This window comes from Neomonachus schauinslandi, chromosome 3, assembly GCF_002201575.2.
Source record: "Neomonachus schauinslandi chromosome 3, ASM220157v2, whole genome shotgun sequence".
NCBI classification, from domain to species: domain Eukaryota; kingdom Metazoa; phylum Chordata; class Mammalia; order Carnivora; family Phocidae; genus Neomonachus; species Neomonachus schauinslandi.
In genome coordinates this window covers 58,994,367-59,006,480 of record NC_058405.1, presented here as the reverse complement: position 1 = coordinate 59,006,480, position 12,114 = coordinate 58,994,367, and the positions used below count along the sequence as shown (strand labels likewise).

General features: G+C 37.5%; 1 protein-coding gene across 2 annotated transcripts in view; it reads right to left on the bottom strand.

Annotated features, from left to right (window-relative positions):
- SETDB2 (SET domain bifurcated histone lysine methyltransferase 2) overlaps positions 1–12,114 on the bottom strand; it is a 55,968-nt gene that overhangs the window by 13,242 nt on the left and 30,612 nt on the right. For both annotated transcript variants that reach the window (XM_044913556.1, XM_044913557.1), the window contains one exon: positions 10,043–10,606. In XM_044913556.1, coding sequence (XP_044769491.1) covers positions 10,043–10,606 — 564 coding nt within the window. The remainder of the gene's footprint in view (positions 1–10,042; positions 10,607–12,114) is intronic.

The following is a 12,114-nucleotide window of genomic DNA, read 5'->3' as shown; positions in this document are numbered from 1 at the left end:
TGAATTCCTTTCCTATTCAGCAGAAGCTAATTTGTGAAAATTCTCCTAGGTCCTCTCTCCTATAATGGATAAACTTATGTATGTCACACTTGAAAGGGCATAGGTAGTTTTGCAGACATCTTAAAGTATCTCTCCCTCCAATAACATGAAAACAGACTGGGGAGATTGATGCTGGCCATCTGGCTACTACAATCTGTTTTTCATAATGTTGCTAAACAGAAGACACGCAACCATAGATTTTTCTTGTTCAAGATGGCAATGTAGGAAGACCCCGAACTCACCTCCTCCACGGACACACTATATCTACCTAATTATAGAGCAATGCCTCCTGAAGAAAAACTGAGGGCTGACTGAACAGCTTCTGCACAGAAAAAGAGAGACCACACAGAGAGAGAGACAGAGACACAGTAACAAAGGGAACCCCCACCACCTCTGACACTTCGAACTGCAATGAGGAGGGACTGGTGAGCAGATTTGTCTGCCCTGGGGCACAGAAAAAAAAAAAAGCTGTGGCTTAAAATGACAACTAGAATATAAAGGAACTAGCCCTAGACCCCTGCCATTTGGCAGGGGAGCTGCTGGAACTCTCTCTGGGTTAGAAGAGCTGGCAAATGCTACGGTTTATGTTTCCTCTCTACCTTGCTAGCACAGATGAGACTAGGGTCTGGATGTCCTAGCCAGCCTGCGACCTCAGCAAGCCTTGGACACCCTGGGGCACAGAAAAAAGCCTCAGTTTAAAAGAGCTACTAGGATATAAAGGACTCAACCCTAGAACTATGCAAAATGTCAGGGGAGCTGCTGAAACTCTCTCCAAGTCAGGGGAGCTGGTGAACACCATGGTTGATAATCCCCCTCCGTCTTGATACTGCAGACAGGGAAAGGGTCCAGGTACCCTAGTGGGTCTACTGCTGCAGTGAACTCTGGGGCCCTAACCCACACCAGCCCTAGCTATCCCATCAAAGCAGCCCCAGTGCAGCACACATTGCACACCTCTGGTCAGCACTCACTATAGCTCCAGCCATCTCATCAAGGTGACACAGGTGCAAAGTATCCTAGAACAGTCCAGGCCCATACCACTTTGGCTCCAGATGGTGACTGCACACCCCTGGTGCATAGCATCCTAGAATGTCCTGACCCATGCCCTGCCTCAGCCCTGGCCACGCTACTAGAGCCCCGCTGAATAAAGAACCATGGGGACCCCTGGCCTCATACCCACTTAACCTTCTGCTGTACTCCCAGGGTGCCCTCTCTGTAAAGAGCCCTGGGACCACCCCAGCCATACCCACTTCAGCTTTAGCTGTCTGGCCAATGTGCCATCTGCACTGAGAGCCCTTGGATTGCCCATCCTGCACCAACTTCAGCTCCAGGCATCCCACTAAGACAGCCCCAGCACAGAGTCCCCTGGGGCCTCCAGTCCACAATAGCCAGCCACAGCTCCAGTCAGCCAGCCAAAGTCACCAAGCCCACAGTCTCCATAGACACAACCATGCACAAGATCATTCCTTCTAGTTTAGGAGAAGCAGCCATTCTGTCTAATTCATAGAAACAAAGACAGAAAGTCAAGCAAAATGAGGAGACAGGAATATGCTCCAAACAAAGAACTACAAAAAACCTCAGAAAATAAACTAAATGAAATGGAGATAAGCAATATGCCTGATAGTTCAAAGTAATGATCATGAAGATGTTCACCAGACTGCAGAGAAGACTGGATGAACTCAGTGAAAACTTCAACAAAGTGATAGAAAATATGAAAAATAATCAGAGTTGAAGAATATAACGGAAATGAAAAATACTCTAGAGGGAATCAACAGATTAGAGGATGCAGAAGAACATATAAAAAATCTGGAGGATAGGGTAATGCAAACTACCCTAGCTGAATAATGAGAAGATAACAGAATTTTTAAAAAGGAGGATAGGTTAAGGGATCTCTTGGACAGTATCAAGTGAACAAACATTTGGATTACAGAGGTCCTGGAAGTAGAAGATAGAGAGAAAGGGTAGAAAACTTATTTGAAGAAGTAACAGCTGAATACTTCCCTAACCTAGAGAAGGAAACAGACATCCAGTTTCAGAAAGCACAGAAAGTTCCAAACAAGATGAACCCATAGAGATACACACCATGACATATAATAATTAAAATGTCAAAGATTAAAGATAAAGAGAGAATTTTAAAAGCAACAAGAGAGAAGCAATTAGTAACATACAAGGGAAACCTAATAAAGCCATCAGCTGGTTTTCAGCAAAAACTTTGCAGGCCAGAAGGGAGTGGCATGAAATATTCAAAGTGCTGAAAGAATAAAATCTACAACCAAGAATACTCTATCTAGCAAGATTATTATTCAGAACTGAAGGAGAGATAAAGACTTTCCCAGACAAAGAAGTTAAAGGGTTCATCACTATCGAACTGGCCTTACAAGAAATGTTAAAATGACTTAGGTTGAAAAGAAAGGACACAACTAGAAGAAAATTATGAAAGGGGACTCACAAAAATTAAAAGATATAAAATATGACAAGATAGATATAAAATGAGGGAGGGGGAAGTAAAAATGAAGCTCATTTAGAATGTGTTCAAACTTCAGTGACCATCAGCTTAATGGTCACTTAACTGCTAATACTTAGGATGTTATATATAAAGATTTTATTTATTTGAGAGAGTGAGCACATAAGTGTATGTGTCGGGGGAGGGGCAGAGGGACTGGAGGAGCAGACTCCCCGCTGAGCAGGGAGACTGACACAGGCTCGTTCCCAGGACCCCAAGATCATGACCTGAGCTGAAGGCAGATGCTTAACCGACTGAGCCACCCAGGTGCCCCTAAGGATGTTATATATAAATTTCGTGGTAACCACAAACCAAAAACCTGTAATAGAGACACAAAAGAGAAAGAGAAAGAAAGCCAAGCCTAACACTAAAGAAAGTAATCAACCTTAAGTAAAGAGAACAAGAGAAGAAAGGAATGGAGAAGAACTACAAAAACATCCAGAAAACAATTAACAAAATGGCAATAAGTACATACCTATTAATAATTATGTTAAATGTAAATAGACTAAATGCTTCAATCAAAAGACATAGGGTGACAGGGGTGCCTGGGTGGCTCAGTCAGTTAAGCATCTGACTGTTGATTTTGGCTCAGGTCATGATCTCAGGGTTGTGACACTGAGCCCCAAGTCAGGCTCTGTGCTGGGCGTGGAGCCTGCTTAAGATTCTCTCCCTCTCCCCCTCCCCTCCCTCTCTAAAAAAACAAAACAAAAAAAACAAGACTCATCTATATGCTGCCTATAAGAGACTTACTACAGACCTAAAGACATACAGACTGAAAGTGAAGAGATGGAAAAAGATATTCCATGCAAATGGAAGTGAAAAAAAAGCCTGCAGCAGCAATACTTATATCAGACAAAATAGACTTCAAAACAAAGGCTGTATTAAGAGACAAAGAAATGCACTATATAACGATAAAGGGATGAATCCGACAACAGGATATAGCACTGTAAATATCTAAGCACCCAATACCAGAGCACCTAAATGTATAAAGCAGATTTTAACATACACAAGGGGAGAAACAGTAATACACTAATAGTAGGGATTTTAACATCCTACTTACATGAATGGATAGATTATCCAGGCAGAAAATCAATAACGAAAGTTTCTTTGAACAACACATTAGACTGGATGGACTTGACATAAATAAATATATATAAACATTCCAGCCAAAACAGAATACACATTCTTTTGAAGTGCACATGGAACATTCTACATGATAGATCATATATCTCAATAAACAAGTCTCAATAAACTTAAGACTGAAATCATATCAAGCATCTTTTCTAACCAAAATGGAATGAAATTAGAAATCACTTACAAGAAAAAAAGTGGAAAAACCCTAAGCATGTGGAGGCTACACAACATGTTATAAACAACCAATAGGTCAATGAAGAAATCAAAGAGAAAATTAAAAAATACCTCTAAACAAATGAAACCTAATGGTCTAAAATCTTTGGGATACAGCAAAAGCAGATCTAAGAAGGAAATGTATAGTGACCTCAAAAAACAAGAAAAATCTTAAACAATCTAAACTTATTCCTAAAGGAAGTAAAAAGAGAAAACAAGACCCCAAATTAGTAGAGGAAAGGAAATAACAACGATCAGAGCAGAAATAAATGTAACAGAGACAAGAAAAAAAATAGAAAAGATCAATGAAACCAAGAGCCGGATCTTTGGAAAGGAAAAAAAAAAAAAAAAGAAAGAAAGAAAAACAAAACTGATAAACCTTTAGTCAGATTCATCAAGAAAAAAAGAGAGAGGATCCAAATAAATAAAATCAGAAATGAAAGGGGTTAAGTAACAACTGACACCACAGAAATACAAAGGATATGAAAAATTACATGCCAAGAAATTAGACAATGTAGAAGAAATGGATAAATTCAAAGAAACATAATTTTCCAAAAGTATATCAAGAAGAAATAGAAAAGGTGATTACTAGTAACAAAACCGAATGGGCATCAAAAAACTCCATTTAAAGATGGGTTAATACTTATTCTCAAACTATTCCTAAAAACAGAAGAGGAAGGAAAACATCAAATACATTCTATGAGGCCAGCATTACCCAGATATCAAAACCAGATAAGGACATTAGAAAAAAAGAAAACTACAGAGCAATATCCCTAATGAACATAGATACAAAAATCCTCAACAAAAGATTAGCAAACCAAATTCAACAATACACTGAAGATCATTCACCATGGTCAAGTGGGATTTATTCCTGGAAGCAAAGATGGCTCAATATATGCAAATAAATCAACATGATACTCCATATTAACAAAAGGAAGGATAAAAATCATTGGATCATTTCAATATATTCACAGAAGGCATTTGACAAAATTCAACATCATTCGTGATAAAACAAACAAACAAACCTCTCAACACAGTGGGGTTAGAGGGGTCATACTTCAACATAATAAAGGCCATAAATAACAAACCCACAGCTAACATCATACTCAGTGGTGAAAAACTGAGAGCTTTTCCTCTGAGATCAGGGATAAGACAAGAATGTCCATTCTCACCACTTTTATTCAACATGATACTGGAAGTAATACCCACAGCAATCAGATAAGAAATAAGAGGGCATCCAAATTGGTAAGAAAGAAGTAAAACTGTCACTATTTGCAGATGACATGATACTATATACAGAAAATCCTAAAGACTCCACCAAAAAACTACTAGAACTGATAAATGAATTTAGTAAGGTTACAGGATACAAAATCAACGTAGAGAAATCCATTGCATTTTTCTACATGAAGCAACAGAAAGAGAAACTGAGAAAGCAATCTCATTTACAATTGTACCAAAATAGTAAAATACCTAAGAACAAACTAAACCAAGATGAAAGACCTGTACCCTGAAAACTATCGATGAAAGAAATTGAAGAAGACACAAACAAATGGAAAGATATTCCATGCTCATGGCTTGGAAGAACAAATATTGTTAAAATGTCTATATTACCTAAAGCAATCTACAGATTTAATGCAATCCATATTAAAATACCAACAGCATTCTTCCCAGGGCTAGAAGAAATAATCCTAAAATTTGTGTGGAACCACAAAAAAACCCCAAATAGCCAAAACAATCTTGAAAAAGATCACAATTCCAGATTTCAAGTTATACTACAAACAGACACATAGATCAATAGAACAGGATAGAAAGCCCAGAAACAAACCCATGATTATATGGTCAACTAACCTTTGAAAAAAAGAGGCAAGACTATGCAATGGTGCTGGGAAAACATGACAGCTACATGCAAAAGAATGAAACTGGACCACTTTCTCACACCATACATAAAAAATAAACTTAAAATGGATTAAGGACCTAAATGTGAGACCTGAAACCAAAAAAACTCCTAAAAGAGAGCACAGGCAGCAATTTCTCTGACATTGGCTGAAGCAACATTTTTCTAGATATGTCTCCGGGGGCAAGGGAAATAAAAGCAAAAATAAACTTCTGGGACTACATCAAAATAAAAAGCTTCTGTACAGCAAAGGAAACCATCAACAAAACTAAAAGACAACCTACTAAATGAGAGAAGAAAGATATTTGCAAATGACATATCCAATAAAGGGTTACTATCCAAAATATATAAAAAACTTATACAACTCAACACCTGAAAAACAAATAATCTAATTAAGAAATGGGCAGAAGACATGAACAGACATTTTCCCAAAGATAGCCAGCTGGCCAACAAACACATGAAAAAGATGCTCAACATCACTCATCATCAGGTAAATGCAAATCAAAACCACAATGAGATATCACCTCACACCTATCAGAATGTCTAGTACCCCAAAGAAATAACAAGTGTTGGTGAGGATGTGGAGAGAAACACTATACATATGCTGTAGATATCATTTCTAAAAATAAAACATTACAGATTAAACTTTCAAGAGGTTTGGTGCTGCATCCTTTACACTTTTACATGTGTATGCACCTATAAACAATATATTGTATTGTTTTTAAAAATTCACTACAATTTGTCTTTTTCATTTGAAATAATGTTTTTGAGACTCATCTGTGCTATATACAAATTTAGTTAATTCCTTTTAACTTTTTGATAGCATTTAGATAAGCAATTAAGTTGCTTAATGAAGTTGCTTGGTATACAGTTAAGTTGCTTCTAGTTTTCAAATATTACAAACAATACTGCAATGAACAGCTTATTCTTATGCATATATGTAAGCATCTCTAGAGTAGGGTCTCTCAGATATTTATGACCCACAGTAAGAAATACATTTTCTTCATGATCCTATATAGGCATACAAATATATTTCTCTACATATGTGTATAAACTAAAACAGTGGCATGAAATTTTACCCTTATGTATGATACACTTGGGTATTTCCTTTTTTTAAAGATTTTATTGTTTTTACTTATTTATTTTTTAAAGATTTATTTATTTGAGAGAGAGAGAGAGAGCATGAGCGGGAGAGGGAATCTCAAGCAAACCCAGTGCCAAGCATGGAGCCCAAAGTGGGGCTCGATCCCGCAACCCCAAGATCAAGACCTGAGGCCGAAACAAAAAGTCAGATGCTTAACTGACTGAGACACCCAGGTGCCCCTAAAGACTTTTTTTTTTTAAGATTTTATTTATTTGACAGAGAGAGAGCAAGCAGAAGCAGGGGAAGCAGCAGAGGGAGAGGGAGAAGCAGGCTGTCCACTGAGCAGGGAGCGGGACTCGGGGCTCGATCCCAGGACGCTGGGATCATGACCTAAGCTGAAGGCAGATGCTTAACCAACTGAGCCACACAGGCACCCCATGATTTTATTTTTAAGTAATTTCTACACCCAGAATCGGGCTCAAACTTAACCCTAAAATCAAGAGTAGCACGATCTACTGACTGAGCCAGCCAGGTGCCCCTTGGGTATCTTCTCTACTATTTAATTTAAAAAATGCTAGTTACAACCACTTTAATGATTTTATATCCCACTAAATCTGTAGCTTGGAAAACAATGCTCTAGATATACTTATAAGTACTACTGCTGGAAAGTATGTATGCATGTCCTCATTTACTATGTAATTGTTTGAACATCCCCCTGTCAAATGACTGGTCTGGCTTGGTACGGAATTCTAGTTTTACATTTATTTTCCTTTGTCATTTTAAGCTAATATGCCTCTGTTTTTGTCTTCTTTATTTCTGATGAGAACTGTGTTGTTAATCAATTTTTTTCTGATAGTGTTTGAGATATATTCTTTACCGTAGATACTTTTTAAATTTTCAGCTATTAGCTCTTTGAATGTTGTTCTTTTCTTCTCTCAGATATATTCTGGAGTTTATTATATCCTCCACAGTTTTTAATCTATTTGTAAATTATCTTCCTCAAGTCTTTATCTCTTTTTATTCTGGAAGATCTCTTTCATTTTGCCTTGCAATTCACTAATGCTTTCTCCAGTTATATAAGCTCTACCACTGAGTCCATCTATTTAGTTTTTTTTATTTCTATGACCACATGTTTTATTTCCCACATTTCCAAATTGTTTTTTTCATATATACACCTTTACCCACCCCCCCCAATATCCTTTTCTTATTTCATGGATGTTACTATTTTAATCTCTCTGAACATTTTAAACATATATATTTTAAAGTCTCTTTTCAGGGCACCTAGGTGGCTCAGTTGGTTGAGCAACTGACTCTTGAATTCAGCTTGGGTCATGATCTCAGGGTCGTGATATCGAGCCCCACTTAGTGCAGAGTCTGCTTGTCCCTCTCCCTCATCTTTTGCTTTGTCTCTCTCAAATAAATAAAATCTTTTAAAAAAAATAGTCTCTTTTAATCAGATTCTGTATTTATCTCTAATTCTTCAGGTGTGAATTCTCCCATTTGTTGGGATTCATGCTGCCTTCATGGTCCTAAACATCTCTGTGTGCTTTGACTGAAATCCTACCTTTCTGTGGGGTTTACTCCTGGGTGCTCCTTTATGTTGACTTCTTTCCTCATTGCTCTGGCTGTGACTATGGGTTTTACTGCTCTAAAACCAGTTGTTTTTAATCCCATTCCAGGCTATGTGAGATAATTAACCTATTTCCCAGCCCCTGTAGAGGTCCCTGTTTCTATCCCCTGGAGAACTCAGTGCCCACTCTCTGCCATACATGGGACATGTTTAATTCCCATTCCTATAAGAGTTAAAATCCCTAGCCACAGTGCTTGTGTCCATTTCCAGATCCCAGCAGGTTTCAGCCTTTGCTTTTGTGATTTCTCTTATAATTTCTGACCTATAGATGAAAATATGTATACTGGTGGTACATGTTATAGAAAGGTTAGTGTCTACAGTGTTAAAGCAAAAATCATATACAGTTGGGGTGCCTGGGTGGGTTAAGGTCTGACTCTCGATTTTGGCTTGAGCCCTGCATTGGGCTCCACGCAGGGTTTAGAGCCTGCTTGAGATTCTCTCTCTCCCTTTCCCTCTGCCCCTCTCCCTGCTCTCCCTCTCTTTCTCTCCCTCTCAAATAAATCTTTTAAAAAAATCATATATAGTCAAGATTCTTTAAAAAAAAAAGATCTTATAAACTGACCATTAAGTAAACATTGTCCAACAGTTTTTTTCTCCAGCAGTGAGAGACTGGGCTTGGCCACATGTCAATTATGTTTAGATGCAATGTTAACAAAAACAAAAAACAAAAAACAAAACCCTTATTTTAAAACAGAATAAAACCTGACACTGTGAGAGATTTCCTCTATGACAGGCCTAAAGGAATGAGCCAAACTGAGGTAACAGCAGATTTATATATGTCCTCTCACAATTCCACTAACTGAGATGGTGAAACTACTGCCTATACTATTTAAATTCTTTCTCTCCTTTTTCTTTTGCCCAGTACAGGTAGCTAAATTTGCATTAAATTAAATGTATATAATGCAACTCCACTCTATATATGCCTACATCCTACATGTATCTTACATACCCTTAAAATAAAAATTTCAAATTCTTACTATAGTAGAACATGTTTTTTTTAGTGGAATGCCAATGTTATGGGATTATGAATTATAAGCACCTTTCACTTTATAAAGAAGTAGCAAGGAAATATTTGTAAAAGTAAAACAAGACATATAACATAATGGTAAAGAGCATGGGTTCAAACACTGACTCTTCAATTTGTTTGCCCTACGACCTTAAAATTGGCTTCTCAACTTCCTCATTTGTAACACAGAAGTAATATTACCTACCTCATGGGGTTTTGTGAGGATTAAGTAAGAAAGTGTATGTAAAGCACTTGTTACAGTGTCTGGCACTGTTACATGCCTTTAGCTGGACTTGTTGCTATTATGATTATGGTACTAGATTAAAGGAAATACTCATCCTTGGAAGAAATAACTTTCAAATTACTATAATATTTGGCAAAGAGTTTTCTTTTCTATTGCTAGTGAGACAGTGTATCTTTCCATTTTCGATTCTTGGTGAACAGAGTTTAGAGAGACAGACAAACTGATACAATGCAGGACTTCCTGACAAGTTACCCCTACATTCAGAAGACTTTTTGAAATGCCATGTTTTTCTACTCACATGTCTATGCAGCCCTCAGAACAGTCACACGAATCAGTAAACATGTTGGTAAAGCTGTTTAGATAATATGCTCGTGGCCACATAGTCCTTCTGTACTTAAACTGTGGAAGCTTTCTATTGTCAATTTCATTACAGAAAGAAATGGGTACCGATTCCACTCCATTGCTAATATCCACATCAGAAACAATTTCTTCTTGTTTTGGGTAATTCCGAGTCAACTGAACATAGGTATTGAAAGAAAAGTTATCTGTAAATAAAAAGTTACACTCTGTCTCAAGCAGGTAACGGAAAACTTCTTCCACATTTCGTAGACTCCTTCCACAAGGGGTTTTATAACTCACATGGAGTGCTGAAGAATGAGAGTTTGTCTTTGCATGTCGTCTTTGGAAGTGGCATTTGATTGGTAGCTGCAGAGGGTTTTCTCCCTTGAAGGTAAGTGGTATTTTCATCAGACAAGTTCGAGAGCAGTCATGACTTCGGTAAGATAGATTCAAAGATGATTTCTTTTCTCTGATGTATGCAACTTTATTTTCCAAAGGAGGAACTTCCTTATTTTTTGTAGATCTGTTTAAAATTAATTATTAATTAGTATCTCAAATTTATACAATTCCCCATTTTTAAAAAACAATGCACACTAAAGAGTTAGTTCCTATTATCTTTTTAGACATCACTAAAACAAGCCAGACTCTGAAATAAACATTTTACTTATCATGTTCTGTAACCATATAAAAGTTATACCTTAAGGGTTTTTTTTCCTCTGGACACCAAATACATGGTGTTTTTTTCCAGCTCCACCTCTTCAACTGGGTGTCCAATAATTCAGTTCAGTTCTGACACTGTCTACTTGGAGTCAGCATCAGTTACCTGAAGTTGAAGGCCTCAGTCCCACAAGATTGTCTCCACTTCAAACGCCAAACACAAGTTCCAGGCCACCTAAACTGACCAACCCAGGGGTTTCCACATGACCTCCTCAGGTTTGATAAATTGCTAAAAGATTCACTTTAATTACTATTACCATATTACTATGTTTTAATTACTATTACCAATTTATAATAAAAGATACAGCTCAGGGGCAGCCAAATGTAAGACGTACATAGAGCAAGGGAAGTGGGAAGGGGCATGGAGTTGGCCTATCCTCTCCATGTGTGCCACCCTCCCAGCACCTCAAAGCCTTTACCAACCAGGAAGCTTACAGAATCCTGTCCACTTAGAGGTTTTTAAGGAGACTTCACTACGTGTGCCCCATTGATTAAATCATTTGCCACTGGAGATTATCTGAATCTCTAGCCCTTCTCCCCTCACTGGAGGCTGGGAGGTAGGACTGAAAGTTTCAAGCTTCTAATGGAGGTTTAATCTTTGGTGACCAGCCTCCACTCTGAAGCTAACTGGGAGCCCATCACCAAGTCATTTCATTAGCATGCCAAAGACACTCATTCTTCAGGAAATTCCAAAGGTATTAGAAGCTAAATGAGGGACCAGAACAAAGACCAAATATTCTTCCTATTATACCACAACCTAATTTCAGAATATCCCAGAAAGCTGTGATTATAGCTGTAATTCTGTGCTACACAGCACCTACCATTTAGAGCATGCACTTTGAGGAATGTTACTTCTTCAAGCATGCTTGGTTCAAAATTCTTGCTTGTAAAAAACAGGAAAGGCTAACTAAAAAAAAAAAAAAATAACTAATTCATCAAGACTCCTGCAATAATTATACCAACTGGATTTCTTCTGTAATGTGTATTCCACCTGGCATCATATTGACAAATATAAAATGATCAGCTGATACAAGAAAATGGAGAGGTTACTGATTTTAAGGGAAAAAAAAATCTGTGAAAAGATTCCATGTGTATAGAACTCAAGTTTTAATCTTTCATAAAGTACCCAAGTTTTGTTTTACCTAATATTTTCTATCTATCTTTAGGTATCTGTTATTTATTATAAAAGTTACATAGGTATTTTTGGAGATACTTTTATGCTCACTATATAAAGCAGCACTATCAATAAGACTTTCTGCATTGATAGAAATGTTCCATGTCTGTGCTGTTCAATTTGGTAGCCCCACTAGCCAC